The sequence below is a fragment of the Archocentrus centrarchus genome, chromosome 18 (genome assembly GCF_007364275.1).
Source record: "Archocentrus centrarchus isolate MPI-CPG fArcCen1 chromosome 18, fArcCen1, whole genome shotgun sequence".
Lineage (NCBI taxonomy): Eukaryota > Metazoa > Chordata > Actinopteri > Cichliformes > Cichlidae > Archocentrus > Archocentrus centrarchus.
The window spans coordinates 2544467-2566142 of record NC_044363.1 but is presented as its reverse complement, the minus strand read 5'-3'; the positions used below and the strand labels follow the sequence as shown (position 1 = coordinate 2566142).

Here is a 21676-nt window from a genome sequence, read left to right as displayed (position 1 = left end):
TCTGGTTGTAGGGTTTTGTGACTGTAGATGAAGCAGGTGATGATGACGAAAGGAAGGTGGATGAAGAGGAAGGTGAGAGATCTGCTAATTGCAAATATGATGATGACAAAGACCTGTTATATTCTATGTTTATGAAATATAGTATATTTTTGCAGGGATATTTGCAACTACACAATAAATACTTTGAATAATTGTTAAATATTTGAACAATAAACCAGTTTTTAGATCTTTAGATATATATATATATATATTTTAAATCAAGAAGCATAGTGCTTAACAAATTTTATACCACCAACCAATGTAAAGTTTATACCACAGCTGCTCTAAATTAACGGTATTAGTAATTACCAAGAATTTGGCTATATTTATCTGAAATGGAGAGCAAACAGCACGGAGGATTTCAGGCTGCTAATGCTATGATATGTGCTAATGATATACAGCCTCTTACTCATGCCTCATTGGCTTAGCCTAATCATTTGATCATTTTGTGCTGTGTGATTGGCTGTAGCTACTTGACCATTATTGACTGAAATGGAGAAAATGGGGATTCCCCATATCTAGCAACTGAACTAGATGACTGAACAGCCTGCAGTAGCTAGATAGCAAGAAACTAAGGAATCACAAATTTCTAGGTAAAGAGCCAGTCAATTTATAACATCAGATCTAGGCTGCAGCCTTATTGATTATCCTGTGATGCCAAATTCTGATTGGCTTAGCATTGTCTATCATGTGGGTCAGGGATGCCTCATGGCCATAAATAGTAAAGACAATGACTTTATTTAGCAATATTAAAGCCATACCTACTGCTCAGCTATATTGCTCAAATGTAAACAACATGGTTGCATTATGTTTTTTACATGGTTGCCTTATGATTATAGTAATGTTATACATAATTGATATCAACACATTATGTAGTATGGCTGCATTATGTAGTAATATATCTGTATACACATGAAAATAATATGATGTGAATACCTTGTAAGGCTGCCTTATTGTTATAGATTATATAAAGGAGGTTACGTAGTTAACACCCTTGTACAGTATTTACTTTCTCTGTTGACCATGGAAATTTTGTGTCTACTATGATGTGGTTACCAAAAAGTATTTGCATAAATGATAAATATAATGACAGAATATCAATCTCTTACAGCATGCTTAACATTGTTTTGGTTTAATGAGTTTTGTTAATATTGGAAACATGTAATTGCTGGAATATATATAATATCTTTACTAACCCAAGGGCGACTAAAGATATTTGGATAAAAATTTAGAGCAAGGCCTCCAAATTAGGGCAAAATGGTTTTGCAGAAGCTAATGAGATATCTGCTGAAGGGTTTTCTGTTATGAAATGGGATTGTGATGCTATTCTGACTTCTATATTTATTTTATATTTTCAATAAGGGATTCGGGATTTCCCCGTCAGTGATGGATCATCTTTATTAAGATATTTAGTTGCATTCCTGAAGAGAAAAATTGTGTTTGCGTGTTATATTTGATTCATTTCTGCCTACTTAGAGAAGTCCAATGTGTTGTCTTAGTTTATTTGCCCATATAAATATAATTTTTAGTTTTAAATAAGTTGCTGACAGATTTTTTTAAATATGTTTTGTTTGGTTGGTATGACAGGTTGTCTAATTTGTTAAGCACTGTATAACAGTAGTTGAATAGTCAGCCCAAAAAGAGAGTCTAGGTTTTCTTAATCTTCTTGAAATCTTTTGCTTTGCATTTTAAGTCAATTGGTTCATTGGAACCAGGGCAGCGTGGTGGCATAGTGGTTTGCACTACTGCAGCTAGGCTAGAAGGTCTGGGTTCGATTCCACCTTGGCCCAGGCCTTTCTGTGTGAAGTTTGCATGGGTTTCCTGCATGGGTTTCCTCCCTGTTCTCTGGTTTCCTCCCACAGTCCAGACACATGCAGTTACTGGGGTTAGGTTAATTGGTCACTCTAAATTGCCCATAGGTGTGAATGTGAGTTTGGAATGGTTGTCTCTCTCTCTGTGATAGCCCTGCAACAGGCTGGAGACCTGTACAGGGTGTACCCTGCCTCTCGCCCTATGACAGGTGGGATAGACTCCAGCCCCCCCCCCCCCCCCCCCCCCCCCAAACCTGAACAGGATAAGCAGAAGAAGATGGATGGATGCATGGTTCATTGGAATTGCTCTAAAGTATTGCTTATTCTTGTTCCTGTTATCTGCAATGGGAAACTGATGAAAGTGGAAGAAGAAGGTTGAGATTTTATTGAAGTGTAATAGAAATTCAGAGAACTGGGAACTCTCCTACTTCTCAGCTTTTTTTCATACAATAGGTTTTTCTCTTTGGTACATTTCTGTTTGTAAACCTGTTGTGAGTCAGTAACTTTCTTTCACTATACATAGTGGTGTCATCAGCATGAAGTTAAATGCTGTGTAGTAAATTGTTTACAAAAATAAAGTAGTGGTCTCGTTGATGAACTCTGTGGCACCCCTCTAGGACATCACATTGTTGTCTTTTATGGAAATGGAAGTTTTCTGTATTAATGTGAATCTTTATTTAATTTCATTTATTAGAAAAGCATGGGAATTTTGTGACAGTAGATGAATTGTGGGAGATTGAAGAGGAAGAAAATGAAGCAATAACAACCAAGACAAGCGGTCGAGCCAAGAAGAGAACGAGACAGACCCATGGTAACACAAACACAGCTATATCTGGTACACAGTCACATCAGAGCTCTAAAACAAGAAACTAAGTTTATTTATTGTCTTCTCCTGTAGTGAGAAAACCTACTAGTGGGAAACAAGAAACCAAAAAAGATGAGAGAGAAGATAAAATTGAATCACTGCCTCCCACATCACTGGATTCCTTTTTATCACCACCGGACAGGGAGTTGTGTGCACTGTCACGTGAAGGCCAAACAAAGATTTGGAAAACTGAGGAGGAAGCAGCTAGACGATCCAATATGGATCCTACATCTGCTGAGCAGCAGCCAGAGCCGGACTGTCTTAACAAGCAGCCACAGAATGGAGAGGGCAAGCAAAGACAGAGCAGGACCGACCTTAAAGGTTCAAGGAAGTAATTTTGCTCTCAGTTCACACCAAGCTGATTTTTAAATCAGTAAAATGCACTATTCTGAAAAGTTACACTGATAAAGTTGCAGCTGCCTGATTGCTTTTTGTTCAGAATGTACATTTCTGACATAATCAGACAAACGAATGAAACTTTGTCATTTTTATTTGAAAGATTAATTAAAGTTAATATTTCAGTACAAAAAGGAACAAATCAAGACATTTGGAAAGCTTTAACTGCTGAATGCTTTAAATTAGTTGCTAAAATATTTGCAGAATATTTGTCAGGTTTAAATGTATTATTGACTTTTGTCTTCTGCTTCAGCCTTCAGTAAACAAAGAAGCAAGCTTGTTGAACCCGAAGCAAAGCGGTCTCGTTTTCAGTCTCCTTGTGTCACCGATAACTTGGACCTGCCTTTCGACCCCAACATCCCACATGGTAGGAAACGGACACAATTAATGTAAAAGATAACTTTAGTTTCAAAGCTTATTTATTTATATCCTGTTCCTTTTTCTGCCCCTCTCCAGGTCAAGAGTATGTGGTCCCTAAATGGGGGTATTTCTGTAACCTCTGCTCTGTTTTCTTTCTGGCTGAGAGCACCGCCAAAGACCTACACTGTAGAAGCCAGAGACACTACAACAACCTGCAGGTACATACACGAGATTAAACACACAAAACTATGTTTTGCCTCATATCTATTTTCATATGTATTTTCCCTTTTTTTTTTTTTTTTTTTTTTTTTTTTTTTTCCTTCCAGAAACGTCACCATGAGCTTAGACAAAGACGCTCAGGAACATCAACAAGAAAGCCTCAAGACTCTGCTTCTGTCTGAACGTTTATTACTGAATATTTGACCCTGGTATAAGTTTGGCCCCTATCACCTTTGAAAGCTAGATTTTTATTTATTTGGAGGAAAAAGGACAAAGTTATAAGGAGGAAAAAGCTGACAGGTAGGTAGATTGTGTAGTGGTGACTGAGTTGTTGTGGTCAGCACGATGCTACAGTTCAGATTGTTTACTTCAAATGTTCTTCTAGGCACCTCGGTGTGCTACAGTTTAACTCTCCCCCAACGGGTCAGAATTAGAGTTTACAGTCAACTGAATATTAAAAAAAAAATAAATCCAGGGGAAACCTGGAAATAACACAGGCGTCAAATTTCTCCAGGCCATTTTGGCTTTAACAGTAGACAGTTTTGTCTGTGGTAAATATTCTTGCTTATGTTTACAACTGTTAATGTAACAACATGGGTGTATATGTGTGTCAATGGCCAGGAATCCTGTATTTTAAAAGAAAAGAAGCATAAAAAAATGAAAAGATAAAACTCCTTTGTTTGCACTGTGGCTCAACAAGATCTGCTTAATATGCTGCACATAGTGTTGAGATACCAGCAGTGGAACGCGTGTTGAAAAGTATAGAGTTCTTTTGGATTTATTTACAATGTCTATACGGTCCAAATAAGAGTGTATTAAATAAAGATGTTTCCAGATGTAGGGCTGTGTGCTGGTGTGGTGGTTAGGACTGTCCTGGATTCTTCTGTGTGGAGTTGGCATGTTCTCCCAGTGCCTGTGTGGCTTTTTTCACAGTCCAAAAACATACATTTATGATTCTAAACTGGCTGTAGGTGTGAATGTGAGCATGAATGGTAGCCCATCTCTCTGTGTTAGCCCTATGGCAGAGTACCATAGACCTGTCCAGGGTGTACTCTGCTTCTCAACATCTGACAGTTGGGATAGGCTCCAGCCCACCCTCAATGGATGGATTCCAGATGTTGTCAGGGTCAAAACTGTCAAGCAGATGAAGGTTTGAGTCTAAGAGTTAAGTTTGTTTGCCAGCTGGTAGTTGTCACAGACTGGTTTCTTTATATGGGCTCTCCACTGCTGTGGCATGCAGTGGGTATTTCAGGGACAGGTCAGCGGGCCTCAGGTTTTTCAGCTGTGTGATGCTGGCTTGTGAGCCAAGCAGAGGTTGTAGCTGATGACAAACACAACTGTTTGAACTGTTTCTTCCTTTAACCCTCATCTTACCAACTGAGGTCTGTGCAGACTCCAGAGGTATTTTCGTTTGTTGTCATATTTCACAGGTGTTTTTTAATCATTCCTTTTTTTAATGACTTTGGTAATCAATTTGTATCTAATGATGCCACATTGTTTTCTGTTTTGGTGTCATGAGCTCTGGACACCTCCTAGGTGAGGCGTTTCAGGGGATAGTGTGGATTGTAGTTTTGATTAAAGCTGCAAGTTATAGATTTTCGTTTTACAAAATATGCAAATCAATTGTAACTTTGCAACAATAATAATCTGTTTTTTTTCTTTAGATGACATTAGTTACCTAACTAATAGTGCTTTGAGAAGAAATAAGTTTTGTCAGTATTATTATTTTGATTATTATGATTGCTTATCACAGTAAATTATTCTTGGAGTCCACGTATGTTAAATATTTTGGTAGGATGAGGGATAAATATGCAAGACTTTGCTACAACATGGCTCTTTGACTGTTAACTTGTTCAAAAATCTGTCATAGAGAATTTGGGTTGCACAAACAAATAAGAACACTTCACCTGTAAATCTGAGAAACATTTTCTTAAGAGTGTGGTGTTCTCCACTTGCTTTATGGATGCAAGATTTATGGTGGAGACTTGGAGAGATGTCTCCAGAGAGCGGGGGGGACGGTCCAACGCGTGCATGTGAGGATGTTCTGTCGTATGGATTTCTGAGCAGAGAAGCTTGTTAATCTCCAGTTTTCTACCTTCAGTGGTTAACGGTACATGTGTTGGTCTGTGGGATGCTGTTGCTTTGTGATATTTTTGTTTTGTTTCTTTTTAAGGGTATAATTCTGTCATATTTGTGCTGTAAGTAGTAGCCATGGTGGAGATTCTTTATGGCTTTGAAAACTGTGGTCTGATTTGAATATCGTGAAGCCACCGGGCTGTGGTTTCCCACTGAGGAAGTAGTGAGTAAACTAGTGCACTTTCATTGTGTTTAAACATGAGGATTCATGTTTAGAAAGAAATAATTGTGTTGTCTTTATGAAATGAGTTGCGATGTGTGCCACAGCCTTCAGCCAACTGCCTTGTAGACTGCAATTTTCGAGACTGTGTCGCATCTCATGCTGCTGAAGTGTTTCTTTTCCTTTGGGAGCTTTGAAGAATATATTTTGTTGTGACCTATATAAGGTAATAGATATAGATATTTAATGCTCCAATTCTGCAGTGCATAATGCTTGAAAGATACATACAAAATAATGTGGTTTCTTAAACGCTTTTATTCTCTGCCTACTGACAAAAACGAGACTAAAAATTAAAATTGCAAGATACAGAAAAAATTTTTCTATTAGGGTAACAGAGATAATATAAATATTTCTGCTACCCAAACTATTTAAATGTGTATTTTATAAAAAAGTTGCCAGTGTAATACTTGTTTTGTTCTGACGTTTACTCAGGTATAAAAATGCACTTTCATACTGAAAAATAAAATTTGATTTTTTTTGTATGTGTTTGTGTAGTTATTGTGGTAGAGTTCCTGAAGTGTTCTTTAATTGATCCATGTCTATTATAGTCACTTTACTCAGCAGTGAAGCATTTGAAAGCGACTTGTTTTATGTTGGTGTTCAGAGCAAGCTTCTCTGACAGTGGCTTCATATTATTTGGGCTTGCTTCACTCAGTGACAGTTTGTGATTATGAACAGGATAAAAAAGGAAGCATCAGTAGTGCAGTGGAATAACCTACCCAAGTGCTGCATCTTGATTTATTTACAGGAGTACTTTTTGAGACTAAAAGAAAAGTGTCAGCAGCAGTAAATGGCTTTCTAATTTGACTTTCTTTGATAATATACTTTTTAGTGAGCATTAACCACCAAATTTAGCCTAGAATGGTCCTAATTTTTCAACATTGAAACCTGGATCCTATAGGATCTAATTCACCAATGTGTGTAAAATGTTCAATACACAGCACTCATAGACAATTACCATCAATTTCATGGATTCATATGTTAATGAATCAGGGTCAGTCTAAGGCCCCGTTTAGACAACATAATTTTCAGTGGAAACGGTGTCGTTTTGATGCGTTTTGGCCTCCAGTTTACACGAGAACAGTGTGAAAACCATACTTTTTGCAAACAGCCTCCAGAGTGGAAGTTTTTCTGAAATGCTCCGGCCTCCATCTCCATGTAAACGGACAAATACGATGCATTTTGGAAACGGTGGCACTTGCACATGAGCACTATGGTTGCAATCATAGTGCGCATGTGTAAGTGCCCCAATTTCCAAAAGCTACAGTTTTTTTTTTTTTTTTTTTTTTTTTTTTCATTTTTGGCCACAGCAGCTTTTTGTTAGCAGTGGAGAGAGACAGGATATGGGGGAAAGATACAGGGGAAGACACGCGGGCAAATTGGCGACAGGCCGGGACGCGAACCCGCACCGCGGCATATGTATGTGGTCGCCGGCTTCACCACTAAGCCACCCAGGCGCCCAAAAGCTACAGTTTTCACTCCATTTTCGTGTAAATAGGAGGCCGAAACACATCAAAATAACAGTTTTCGCTGGAAACATTGTCATGTAAACTGGGCCTAAATGGACAGGCTCAGGGTCCTCATCTGCAATCTACATACTCATTTCTCTATACAAGCAAACGCATTTACTTCAAGTTGAAGTTGCTCTAAGACAGAGCCCTGCTAAAGGGGGGAAAAAAAGCAGGAAGATGTATTTCCAGTGTTTCCTCACAGGGGGCAATAATTTTTTTATTTTTTTTTTTAAAAAGATGTTTTTGAGTGTTAGAGGTGGCTCAAGCAGAAGGCTCGGGAAAAAGGTGTCAAACTAAAGCTGAAGACCTTCTTATACCCTCTAAACTAAACCTTCTCAAAACTATTACTACTTTAATCAAAAAATGGGCAAAAAGACCAGTGTGAGATGCAGCTTCAAATTGCAGAAAAATAGTTTATTCAAATACAGTTTCAGTAAACCCACAAGTGTAGACAAAATAGGCAAAAAGTCATAACAGACGGACTCAAACACAGTCTATGACAGACCAACAGAAGACTTGGGGCTTCTCAGTTCATTGAGAAGAGTCTGCCAGGCTCTCCCTGGGCCCTATATACAAAGCAGGCTTATCCAGGCAACTTCAAGGTTATCCCTAGGCTTTCTGTACTGTGAAGATGGTTCCCTTTTTACTTAGGCTGCAAACCTAACCTGCTCAAGGGCAGGTTAGGTTCCAGATTAGAGGTCAACAGGTATGAAATCATCAATCAGTTGTCCAGAAAACATCACTCAGACCTCTGCAGCAGGGAACGCAGGAAGGCCTAAAGGTTTTCGGTATCTAAGATCTTTTATTTCCCTGATGAGCATGAGTAATAGATTCTTAATTTTATACTTTTATTTTTTGCTGTTGGCAGCAAACAATTTTACAGCAGTTTTATTGTTTTGTAAGGGTTCATATATGATTCTAAAACAGGACATCTACACTGTCATTGCTGCCCTCACCTCAAATTTGTATGTAGACTAAGCCTATGTTTGAATTCTGTTTTTATATTTAATCCTTTCTCTCAAACCCTTAAACAGCTTTGAGTCTGCAGCTGAGAGAGTAAAAAGCTTTGTCCAAGAAAAAAAAAATGTTGAAAGACCTCCAGAAATCCTGGATAACTCTTGGTCAAGACCACCAATTACAAGTACAAGAAAGTCTGGCTCCTAGGAAGCACAATTTAAGAGATGAAGGCTGGCTCAAGACTTTTGCACAGTACTATACCACTGGGTAGGTAACTGATTACAGCGTTTTTTTTTAGTGATACATTTATTACTCCAAATTATAGATTTTTGTTGAGAAAGCCAGTTTTCAAACTTTGTGTTTTTATTTTGAAGGCTGGTCTTCCAAACCGGATGTTCCTGCCGCCCGTGTGTGACATCACACTAAATGCTGGCCGTTTTGCATCTAGACACAAGATAAGCCACCGGAGGACAACACAGAGCAAATCAGAGCTGTGGGGGTATACATTCATTACGAACGGTATGTAACGACAGGCTCTTATCAAACAAGGAGCGCCGAGCTTTTAGTTTTCGCGGGTGTGTGCACGCCCGTGACCGCTTTTAGCCTTAGCTAGAAGCTAACCTCAGAGCTAGCACAGGAGGCCTTTAAATAGCAGCGGTTGTTTCATGCAGGGGTGTGTGTGAGCTTGGGATGGCACCCTTAGCATCCATATGGGAAAGATCTGGATGTATCATATGCTGTAAAATGTTCACCGGTTCTGCGTCCTTTTCTTAAATAGTATTTGTCATTACGATTTCTTTTTAAAAATACGTTTCAAAAATAGCATTTATGTAACATAAGAAGAAACGCATATAGGGGCCGAGGAGTGGCTCGCAGGAAAGCCAGATATTTACAAAGGTCAATTATCAAAGAGCCACCATCAGGACTGTGTACAGACCAGGGCATTTGCAGGATTTTTAAAATGCCCCACCACCATCAGTGCCATTAGATTGTGGCAGGAATAAAACCAATTGTGGAAAGTAACTTAGTGGATTTGTTGAAGTACTTTGCTGAAATGGGGTTAATGAGCTTTATTTATTTGTTTATTTTTTAAATAAGCTGCTATACAAGTTGTGAAATAAATACAAAAGGTACCTGGTTAGTAATATAAGTAAGTACATTTATTTATATAAAACCACCATTAAAAAAAGGTTGCAAGGTTTTAGTAATAAAACTAATTGGTAAGGTTTAATTGTTTAAAAAATACTGGGTCAGGATTAGATAATTAAAACAGCTAGAGATGCATTGCACAGAACTGTAATTGACATTGACAGTATATAAAAAGAAGACTCAACTTACTTCAAAGCAAGATTTATTTTGGTATTAAAATAAAATAAATATGTTACCCCAAACTACACAAAGTTTCAGTCTTCTTTCAATTAAAAGTCTCTGATAATAAAGTGCTCTGCTATTCAAGAGGTACAAAGATCAGGACAGTCACCCGTCTCCACAGATTTCCTCCCAGCTGCTTTGATGCTTTGCTCATATTGATCGCTGGTTATGTTATTACACATATATGTGACTGCGTGTGGAAACTGATGGTGCATTAGCAAGGGAATGAGGTGATTCCTCTGTAATTTATCATTTTTAGCAGAGTACTTTTATTATTCACCTTGGCCAATATATATAATGTAGAGGAGTTAGTGTATTATGAAGAAATTTTATTAACTCCTTTAATGTGTTAGCAATGAAATCCTTCACTGAGAAGAGTCAAATCATGAAGGTGGGACCATCAGCTCCTACTGGGTTTGATAACACAGGCAGGTTCTGCATGCAAGTTAATAGGGTTATCATTTCACACCTGTAACCTGAAGGTCTGAATAGAATAGAATAGAATAGAAATCCCTTTATTTGTCCCACAATGGGGAAATTTCAGTGTAGTAGCGGCAAGCTATTGTACAGAGACACGATACTATAAACACAATAAGAAAACACAATAAGAAAGTATGAAAAGATAAAAATAAATAAATACAAATACAGAATATACAAATAAAACTGTATACACTATGTACAGTATAGACTATGTATACACTATGTATAGTATAGACAATATAGAGATTGTGACTTAACTGACTTAACATTGGGTTTGCAGTGGCATTTCAGTAATATTCTTTCAGCTGAAACCTTGATATATTGCAAAAAAAAATTTCCCAAAGTAGTGTCAATATTTCCATATAAAGATCTGTTTTTCAGAACAGATTACTCAAAGCTGCATGTTCTTAGGTCAGCTTGTTCTTTGGACAGACACAGCACACAGGGCTTTCAAATTGTTTTGGAGTAGCAGGGGTGCATGTCAAAGTAGCAGGCACCTTATGACTGAGACCGAAGCCATGATGGCAGCAGACGATATGAATAGACACGTGGCAGTCGTGAACCAATCAAATGGTTCAGATTGAAAGAACGTAAATATATAGTGCCACGTGTGTCCACATGGCGCTGGAAATTGAGACGGTGGATGGTGCAAAAAAATGTTTTTAAGAAAATTAAAAAGTAGACGGCGCAGAGTGGTGAAGTAGGAGGAAAATGCGCCTGCCGCTGGCATAATTTGAAAGCTCTGAGCACATTGCCTTATACATCTTGCCCCCCCCAGTAATCATCATTCAATGTGGTGCTCATAATATCAAAATATATCCTTCATGGACTGGACATTTACTTGGAAAAGGTAATTCATATTCATTCATAGAAAAAATTATAATTGTAATTATTTTTTTCAATATTGTAATCTTTTTTTTATGCAGTAAGTTAAAATGTCATGAAGTTTTGACATTAAAATGTGACTTTTTATGGAGGATTTTCTTGATCCTCATATGTAATTTAAATGAAAAATAAAGTAAGAGGAGAGGATGGTTGGAGACACAAGGCTGACTGTTACAGAAATACTGCTTAGGCAGATTTGTGTGCCTCAGCAGACCTGGACAGTAGCAACACAGAGCTCAAGCCAACAGTTAATAAAGGAATTGACAAAAGCAGCTGCAGGCAGCTATTGGCTCCACAGGTTTAGCTGCAGAAACCTTGATAATTTTACTTCCTGTTGATTGGGTTGCTCTCACAGGGCTATATTGTAAAGTGAGTCGAGGGCCACCCTGTTAAAAACTGAATCAAAACATGATTCACGTAGTGCAGAGTTATGCGAAATTTTGTGAATTTTGGTTGACATAACAAGTAGGAATCGGTCCTTGTTTTGAAAACCAAGCACTAACTTTTCGAAAATATACCTTTCAGGCAGTAGGAGGCCGGATTGAGACAGTCTGTGAACTATTTTGCCCGTATGTGCTTTAGATTGAAGTCACTGACTTAAGGTTCTTTTAGAGCTCAAGAAGAATCATTTTATTGAGGCTACTCTGCTTTCATTAATCACTGGAAGCCAAAATTTTAATTGAAATAAAAAAAAACTGATTAATTGCCCAGGCCTAACCCCTCACCCTGAAAGTGAGAAAGGAAACTCAAGAGTTTCAGTTCCAGATTTTATAAGAACAGCTGCTGATTAATTTAAGACATTTACAAGTTCGTATGCTGCACAGCATGCATAATGTCCAGATGTTCAAAATCTGCTAGGAAACATCTAGTGATGCTATTTTGTAAAATGATGATGATTATTATCATTATTAATAATAATAATAATGTTGTGGTTGTTACTTCTTTTAATGCTGCTGAACCCTCTCATGACCTGAAATTGTTCCAGTCTGGAAGCGTTTATATTCCATCCCAGACAATTTGGACCTTTTCTTTATTTTATTTTTTTTTTTTAACATTTAGTTTTATTTACTTTTTTGCTCCTGCTTCAAAAATATGATGTTTTGTGAAGTTGACTCTCTCATCACTTGGATACTGGGAACATTTTCCTGCATACCAGCTTCACCAAGGAAGGAGATGAAGATATCTGACTCAATCTAATTTCCGCATCCAAGGAAAAGAAATGAAGTGAAGCTGGATTTGTGGTCTGGCTGTACTGGCAGATTGTCAGATGCCAGAGTGGTTCGGGCTTTGCCAGACTGCAAGACAAGGTCATGTGATGAAACTCTGTGGACTGACTGAAGATGAACCAACTTTACTTTTACTTTTTTAAAAAAGTTTTTAATAATTTTTGCCAACCTTGGATTTTTCTGTATTGCCTACCAAATCAGCAACAGCTGAAATGTTTGCAGAATTTTGATCAAAGATAGAATTGTTTTTTTGTTTTGTTTTTTTTATTATACAGTCTAGGTTTTTCTAAATGGCTATCATCATTCAAACAAGAAATCAATATCAATACACAGCTTGGATCAGAAGTTTACATACACTCATCATGGACAGGAATGTCAAGCCAATATTGTTCTTTCAATAATTTGAGAAATGTTCTTTTTCTGGGGCTGAATGACTTCATAACATACATCTTTTAGAGAAAAAAAACAAAAATTTGGTGCAAATTTTTTGGTTTATTTTGGGTTTTTCTCAAGTGTCAGTATACCTGCCTACATTTAGTAGTAATGAAATTTGGAAAATGTCTAAACTTGTGGAGACCAAAGTCTGTCTACATTGTTATGATCAGTGTAGAAAGGGTTTGTTTCACAGTACTCATTGGTAAAGACCAACACACAGTAAAATGGGAAAGTCAAAGGATATAAGTGCAGCTCTGAAGATGATTATAGAGGTACAAAAATCGGGAATGTGCCTCTGAGCTATTTCTAAACAACTGCATCATCAGTGCCATCAGTTCAGTTGTATAAGTTAATCTTTGCTGTTGAGACATTGGTTTAATAGTCAGAAGCAACCCAGAAACCACAAAGGAGCAGATCTGCTGTGGATTGGAAGCTGCTGGAAGATCATTGTCGAGCAAGTTTACATCACCATCAACTGAGAGGCTGCCATTGAAGAAGGAAACCCCTGTTCCAAAATTTACACCTTCAAGCTCAGCTAATGTTGGCAACTGACCATAAGGATGAAGAAGCTTTCTGGAGGAAAGATCTGTGATCGGAAGAAACTTTGACCTGTTTGGCCACAATAACCAGGGTTCTAGCCAAAAGTTAGTGCTGTGCTGGGCTGAGAATGTCACTGGTTCACTATCAGAGCTGTTCGTTATTACCACAATTAGCAAGTGGATGCAGCTATTAGCACAAGCAAGCCCCTCTCCCCAGTCGTCCAGTACCACCGAGGTGCGAATATTTTCTGTCTAGGTTGCTGATAACGAGGTATGTTTAGAGGAGTAAAGATGAGGCATTCATCCCTGGGAAAACTATCAGCATGAAGGATTAGGGTGCTCTGGGGTTGTTTTGCTGCCATTAGAGCTGGTGCATCGAATAGAGTGGATTAATAATGAAGAGGCAGACTGCTGAAGAATTCTTTAGCATCACCTCAAACCATTGTACAAATGTTGGGCATAGTTGGGCATTTCAGCAGGGCCATAACACCAAACACATTAAAGCTGATTGTGGAACAGGTTAGAATGGCCTTTTCAAAATCCTGACCTTCAGCTAATAACAGAAAGTACAGGTTTTTGCCAGGAAGACAACAATTTGAATGTAATTCAACCAATTCTGATTAAGAGAATGGTAAAATGTACAACCAGTATGATGACTACCAAAGTGTCCAGATGTTAGATAGATGTGCTGAATATACAGTTAACAGAAAACCTGATATAAATTACATTTTGTGCACCAATTTTTTTTTATTCATGAAAACATGAAAATGTATATTGTACAATCATTCAGCCCAATAAAAAGTTCAAATTAATCATTGTTTTATCATGATGTTTTAAAGTAGAAATTGCGGTTTTGTTTTTTTTTTTGTTGTTGCTTTTTTAGATGTTAAATTTTTGCAGTTGATCAGCTGGTGCCAGCCTTAATTGTGTCTGGAAAGGGAAATAAATGAGTTTGGCTATGTTTTTTTATGTTCTATCTTTGTTGTGACCTTGTTTTCTCTTTTTATCTGCCCTTTGATGCTTTTTCTTCCTCTGTTTGTTCTTGGTAGTAAAGCTCCTGATGTTATATTGATGAATTTATATTTGGCAGGAAGCAGCAGAGCGAGCAAATCAGGACAAGATCTTCCAGATGGATTTCACCCATCCAGGAAGCTGAAGCCCACACCAGTTCAATAATACAGTTCTTTGTTTTTAACTTTTCAGTTTTATAATTCCTATTGGAGAGTTGCATCCCTTCTCCTGCTCCCAGGGCTCCTGTCAAACCACATACTTGGAATTCGCCCAAAGATCTCACTACTGACATGAGGCTACATCTTTGTGGTTGGCTAACAGAAAGCTCACTTTGCATTGACACAGATGAATAGTTTTCTTGTTGTCGGCCACTGAGTCACAACTTTGATGATGACCTCCAGCATATCTACTTTGTAAACAACACCCTTCCCACTGACTGCTGAGGCAGAGGCATCCTTAACTTTGTGAACCATGTCCCGTCCGCCTCATAACCCCTATCCCTTTGGGAGCCAAAGTTCTACCCAGCGGCTAAATGTACTTGGGTCTTCTGGAGCATCCTCTGTGACTTCTGACACTTCTTTGGGAACAGTTCCTTCACGACATGCTTTTCCAGTGAGATACACCCAACCACAGAGTAGGGCCATTACAGAAGAGGATATGGAGAGGTCTACAGAAATGCGTATAGGTCAAGCCAGGGAGGAGATGAGGCACCAACCTGTGGACCAGGGCCCTTGTTTTACCAGCACTCAAAGAGACAAGTTTATTTCTTCAACTGCAAGGGTGACCTCCAGTCCAGTGTGCTCATCCTCTCAAAGACACTCTGATTTTAAAAGTGGCGCCAGTTCCTTGGACTGGCCAAGTTACAAGAAAACCACCGAAGATGATTCTTCTAGATTTTTTTCTTCATCTACTTCTCTGAGCTTTCTAAACAGTGGTGGCAGTGTTTTTAATGCCTCCAGTGAAAGGGAATGTGATATGCAGTCCATTCCAGGCTTAGGTGATTATGACTATCGACTACAAGACAAACCTGTGGTTCCTAGTGACTCCAGTTACCCTAAATACACTTCACAAGAGGCTGCTAACATCCTTTTGCGTTTTGGGCTTGAAAAAGAGGACTTGGAATATCTGATCACTTACCCTGAAGACCAGATTACCCCTGGTAACCTGCCTTTTATCTTAAGACAAATCCGCATGAAAAAGGCTGAGAATGTTACAACTACCATTCATTCAAAACCCTGTCCTGAACCTCAATCCACCACCAGTATGACCGGAATGGACAAGTTCAGTTCTTTGAGAGGGGAAGGGATGCACCAGGACACATTGTCACCAATTATCAAACCAAGTAAAGTAATTGACTATGGACATACTAGCAAATACACTGGAGGGTTTGGCGATGAAATCGGAAGGAGCAGTGGCAGTAGAGCAAACAGTGGTGCAAGTGGAAGTATGTCACTGATGGACTCTTACGACGATAGCAACCGCAATAGAGAACCACTCCAAAAAAGTATGACAGAAGTGAAAACCAGTGCCTTGGTTTCTTCATGTGACCAACAGGGTACTGTTTCTAGTAATAGCTCAATGCAGAGCTACGTGCCTCCTGTAAGCAGAAATCCAACACAACAGTTGCAGACCCAGCCAAGCCAGGCATCTCAAGAAGTCATCAGTTCTTTCTCGCTGCCAAAGAAAGACACAGACTTGAGACTTCTCAAATCCAAACCGGTTCCTTTGAAAGAATCAGAGCCAGATTGCCGTTTGGCACTGAAAATCAAACCACCCCCTAGTCTTGTTCGTGGTGTGCATCCTGACCGACCTGGCCTTGTGCTCATTGGCAGTAATGATGACCGTTGCACCAAGGATCAGAGTAAAAGCAAAGGACAAGAGCCAAAGGTTGCTGAGCAGATAAACAAAAAGAAGATGCATCCAAAACAAGTGCAACAGGAACTGAAGAAGCAGACTGAGCAGCAGCAGCAGGCACAGAAGCAGCCAGTAATGCCGAAGGGGCAAAACCAACCTAGAAAACTAGTTCCTCCCGTACTACCTCAGATAATCCCTAAAGCAGTGAACTTTGTTCCTATGCCAACATTGGCCATGATGCAAGACTATGCTGCAGCCACACCACAAACCTTTCCACATACCTGTTCTCTGTGTTTGCAAAAATGTACTTGTATGAAGGTGAGTAGAAGACTGTACTCTATTCTGTCTCCATTTAGGACATAATGGGTATTTTTTTGTGTCTGACATTTTGATTACTTTTTAAACCTTTCATTTGGAACCAAGGAGGAGGCAGTTTGACAACCTCTGATTATATTTTAAGGCTTTTTTAATATCTAACATATTCTTATAGTTTAGCTGTAATTCGAATAAAGCCTGCCACAACATAAGTTTTGTACCATTTTGCAAAAACAATTTTCAGTTGCAAACTGCGGAAGTGAATATTTATCCATGTCAACTTATTTTGCAAAATATTTTGTACCAAAATGTATCAAAGATCCCAGTTACAGCTAAATCTTTATTCTGATCTGTAATCTAACTCTTTCCCTCTTGGACGTCTACTAGGGGCAACCCTTGTTTCTTTTTTCTGAACTGAGTGGTTTCTGTCATATTTCAGGCCTGCTTCCAGAACAAAATGACTGAGTGTGCATCAGAAATTAGTGAGGGTGATCTCTGCCTATACAGCTTACTAGGGCTACCCTTGGAAAACCCAGAACCTGTTCTAATGTCATCATACCACATCTTTATTGATAAATATTGAGGTGTCAGAACTCATTAAGCATATTGGGGAGGTCGTCAAATGTCGTCTCTATGGGGGAAAGAGTTAAGGTTGTAATCTCTGACCTGCATTAGCCTGTAATAGTCATTATGAGATTTTTAGTAACCCCTTTTCTGACTTTATTTAACAATGATGGAAAATTGGAGGATTCTTTTGGCAAAAAAAGGGGGAAACAAGATATGATGATGAAGAATGCAAATCTGGAAGATGATGAAAGATGCCCCCCACTCATATTTAGTCATCAATTTTAGTACTTTAAATGATTTAATAGCTAACAGTAACAATCATTTTGTGTAAAATTGTTTGAGTTTATGAAGCAAAATTTTACAGTATTGTGCAAAATTCTTGAGCCATACCTCATTTCTTTATATTTTGCTTCCAAGACTTTGTCATTTTTAAGTGGTCCTGAGCAATAGCTCTCCAGACTTTGTTTATACTATTTAACACTGGCCTATGAATCATTCAAGGATTTAAAAAAAGGCACCTAACTCAAGGGATAAATCACTGTTGTCTACACATAACAGACAACTAGGCAAAGAATTTGTTTTAAATTATATCTTTATGCACTTTGTCAGCCTGCTGCAAAAATAAATAATTTCTTCCTCTTCAGTTGAACCTACAAAAATGCCAAAGCTAACACAGTTTGGTGGGCATAAAATAGTGTTTCTACACCAACAAGGTGATTCCCAAAGAGCTATTAGCCCAAAACCTGGTGTATTTTAGCGTGGTAAGCAATGTGTCCTTAAAAAAAATCTGAAAAAACTTAACAAGTGGTGCACAAAAGAAGATGTGACAAGCCTAAAGAAAAAAAAAACTACAGCAGATGAACAGTGTCTGAAACTCATGTCTTTAAGAAATGGGAAACAAACAGCAAAAAGTTAACTTAGGACCTGAGAGATGCATCTGGCCCATTAGATTGATCCATTTACTCTTCACTAAAACCTCATCAGAAATGATCTCAGTGAAAGGGTGGCTGTCAGTAAGCCATTCTTAAGGAAGGGAAATTGAAGAAATGGCTGAGGTATGCCAGACAACAAAAGAACTGGACTGAAAATCAGTAGCAATGGGTCTGATGGAGTAATGAATCCAAATTTTAAATTTAGTTTCAAATTGTCATTGAGAAGAGAAGGTCAGGAGAGAGGTCCAACAGTGAGTGAAGACTACTTAAATAAATTACAAGAAAGCTGCCTAAAAGAGTTCAGGCTGTGTTGAAGAATTAAGTTGTCATACCACATATTGACTTTAAAACTTGTTAGAATTATACAAACTTGCTTTATGTATCAAGAATCAAGAATGCCTTTATTAGTCCCACAAATGGGGAAATTGCAGTTAACAGAACATCCATCCAAAACAAAAACATAACACAGACAGGGGGGGACAGATGTCTGAGGTCATGCAACCGTTTCACAACGGCGCTACCTTTAGCAGAGAGACAGAAAGAGATACATTGGGATAGTTAGGTTCAAAAAAATCATCTCATACTGTGTTCATAAAGAACACCTTACGAGGTTCCAAAAAACACCTCAGCAAAAAGCATATTGCACATATAAAGCCGGGATAGCAGTATGGTGGGTAGGGTCAGGGTCAGGAGGGGACGCAGACGGAGACGAGAGGGTGGGGGCATTGTGGAGCCCAGATGCCAGCTCCCAGGCAAACAGTTTGCTGATAGTGATGGAAGTTCATCAGCAGCCTTGGTACACCAGATCCAGCTTCACAAATCACAGAGAGGGCTGAGGGGGATAGCGGCCTTCACACATAGTTCTGGAGAGATATGATTGCCAGCCAAGGCCGGCTAGGGAGCCGAATTCTGATAATGCAGATGTTGTTTTGGAACAGGCTGCTTGTTTTTTCAACAGCCTTCAGTCTCACTGGGAAACCATTCAATAAATCCAATAATCCAAATTCATTAGTTACCGTCCTCACTGAGCAGAACCGTACCTTATCTCCAGATCGAACCCCTCTCACCTGCTACTCCCCAAGTCTACGGCTCAGGTTCATCAGGCTTTGAGTCTGAGTCTGTACCATTCTGGTCAGCCCATCCACCTGGGTCGGCAGCCTCTGCAGATGTCGAACTGCCGTCCAGGTTTTCTTGATTTCACGGTAAATCAGGTATCCTCCAAGCCCAAACAGAAAAGATACCGCTACCAGATAGCCAAATATGTAAGCGTCTTCCACGTCTTCCACCTCTAGGGCCGAGAAGCACACAGGTCTCCACGAGCTCCAAGAGTCGATGACGTATCCAACCGGGTCTGTTCCACTCGGACACGCAGGCTCCCCTTTCCCAGATCTCATAGTGGAAAAAATTCGATCCATGGTCTTGAAGGCCCAGTTTGCCAAATCCATATTGCTCTCAATCTTATTCTTATTCGAACAGTGTGCAAGAGACGCTCTCACAGCAAGCAGCAAGCAGGAAAGATAGGGAGGGCAGGGAGAGAGATAGAATGCGACCGTCCCCGTCAGAGGCTGGAGCAAGAAATGAAAGATGTACTGTATTTCCATTTATGCTTGCACTTTTCAGTAAATCACTGCAGCCATTTCCCTAGCAAAACATAATGAAATGAGGGGTTCAAGACTTGGGCACAGTATAGTGCTAAAAAAAAAGAAAAGAAAATCACCAAAGATTGGAAAAAAAAAAACTTCTCTCCTTTTTCCGATCAACCGCCCAGTCCCAGGTTATGTTTCTGTCCTCATCCAGACCTGACCTCTGCTAAGATGATGCCAAACTGAGGGCATTTTTTGTTTTGTTTGTTTTGGTTACCAAATGCATGACTCCTGTCTTACATGCCGTCTTATTTGGTGTCAGCTGTAAATACACTGAATGATTTAATCTTTTAAGGATTTTGGCTGAATAGATGTGACATACTTGTTTGGACATTTATTGCTTATCACTATATGGCTTTTAAACCAGGAGCATGTCAACTATTATGGTTGATAACCCTTGTGATGATAATGAGGCCTACTGAAGCCTAATGTATGCTTGTTCTGACTACTAGGATTGGCTCCTTCACCAGAATACCAGCCTTCACCTCGACAACTGCAAACATCTTCGGAAACGGTCAATCTTTTCTTCTTTTAACTTTTTCTTTAATATTGGTATAACTGGGGAGGTCTGACCAGGTTTTGTCCAAACACTGCACAGAGATACTGAAAAGAATGAGTGGTTATAGTCTTTCGTTATATTGCTTGTTCCTGATGCTTTGGAGTTGGTTGTTCAGAGATGTAATCTGAGGCTATTTAATCTGAAGATTTAAAAAGAAATGTAATACGAGGCATCTTTACCAAGTTAACATTTTTGGTAGGTTATTGGGCCATCTGTCAGGGTTAATCACTCCTTTGAGAAATCATCTTTAATGTTGTTCCTGTAGTTGCAGAAGCATTTTTTAAAAGTCTCTTCTTTTAATAGATGTGTGATTTAAGTAATTAATTAATGTATTTATTTTTTCACAGATACCCGCATTGGGATGGTAAGGTACTACCATTACCAAGGTAAAAATCTTTGTTTTTTGGCAAAATTTAAAAATAAAAGAAAAAATGCTGCCGCTCTGCAAGTTTTCCTTTCACTTATTTATATCTTTTTTTGTTTTTTTGTTTTTAATCCATTGCTCTTATCAGTGCTTCAGGTACAGAAAAAAAGCCATCGCCCTCCACTTCTGGCAAGACTTCCCAGCGTCGTCACCAGAAAACTAGGCGTGAGAGTCATTCCCGTTCTTGCTCGCGCAGCCCACGGCGTCGCCTTGGTTCAGATGGCAGAAGGCCTAAACGCGGTAGCTATACACGTTCTCGCTCAAACAGCCCTCACCGCTACTACAGCTCTGACGGGAGAAGAGAGAAATTTGGTAGTGGATCACAATCACCGTATGGCTCCAGACATACTCGCAGGTTTGATATGAAAAAACAATTATGTTCCAGTGGATTATATCATGATGTAATGTTTGTCTCCTGAACATTTACATCAGTGTCACGATTAACCTTTTTATCATCTCTGGATTTGTAACAGAAATATTGCTCTGAGATATTTTATTACCACTTTTAAAATTACCTTTAGATTACTTGAGCCTGGGGAAAAAAAAAAAAAAAAGTTTTATTTGTACTTCCAATTAGGTCCCGGTCTCGTTCCTTCTCACCACGGTACAACCGTCTGGCCTCCTTCCATTATCGTTCACGTTCGAGGAGCCACGAGAGACGATCCTCACCAAGAAGGAGGGATGAAAAACAGTCAGTACCAAAGAGAAGTGATGAGAGACGATCACCGCCAAGGAGAAGAGATGATAAACGTTTGCCACCGAGCAGAACTCATAAGAGACCATCACCAGAAGAGAGGTTATCGCTTCAACAAAAGACGTTGAACAGCAGTACAAAAAGACTTGCTAAACAGCTACTGGAAACCCCAGGTAAAGCCTTTTGGTTTTTTGGTTTTTTTTAATATACATAGCATCCACCAAAGT

General features: G+C 38.9%; 2 protein-coding genes across 8 annotated transcripts in view; both read left to right on the top strand.

Annotated features, from left to right (window-relative positions):
- LOC115797263 (zinc finger protein 638-like) overlaps nucleotides 1–6528 on the top strand; it is a 33972-nt gene extending 27444 nt beyond the window's left edge. For all 4 annotated transcript variants that reach the window (XM_030753788.1, XM_030753789.1, XM_030753786.1 and 1 more), the window contains 6 exons: nucleotides 12–72; nucleotides 2545–2661; nucleotides 2749–3036; nucleotides 3365–3478; nucleotides 3568–3689; nucleotides 3798–6528. In XM_030753788.1, coding sequence (XP_030609648.1) covers nucleotides 12–72; nucleotides 2545–2661; nucleotides 2749–3036; nucleotides 3365–3478; nucleotides 3568–3689; nucleotides 3798–3872 — 777 coding nt within the window. In that variant the 3' untranslated portion in view covers nucleotides 3873–6528. The remainder of the gene's footprint in view (nucleotides 1–11; nucleotides 73–2544; nucleotides 2662–2748; nucleotides 3037–3364; nucleotides 3479–3567; nucleotides 3690–3797) is intronic.
- A 2382-nt stretch (nucleotides 6529–8910) lies between these two features.
- LOC115796791 (uncharacterized) overlaps nucleotides 8911–21676 on the top strand; it is a 38834-nt gene continuing 26068 nt past the window's right edge. For all 4 annotated transcript variants that reach the window (XM_030753223.1, XM_030753222.1, XM_030753224.1 and 1 more), the window contains exons 1-6: nucleotides 8911–9033; nucleotides 14654–16633; nucleotides 20225–20286; nucleotides 20679–20717; nucleotides 20844–21110; nucleotides 21333–21622. In XM_030753223.1, coding sequence (XP_030609083.1) covers nucleotides 14933–16633; nucleotides 20225–20286; nucleotides 20679–20717; nucleotides 20844–21110; nucleotides 21333–21622 — 2359 coding nt within the window. In that variant the 5' untranslated portion in view covers nucleotides 8911–9033; nucleotides 14654–14932. The remainder of the gene's footprint in view (nucleotides 9034–14653; nucleotides 16634–20224; nucleotides 20287–20678; nucleotides 20718–20843; nucleotides 21111–21332; nucleotides 21623–21676) is intronic.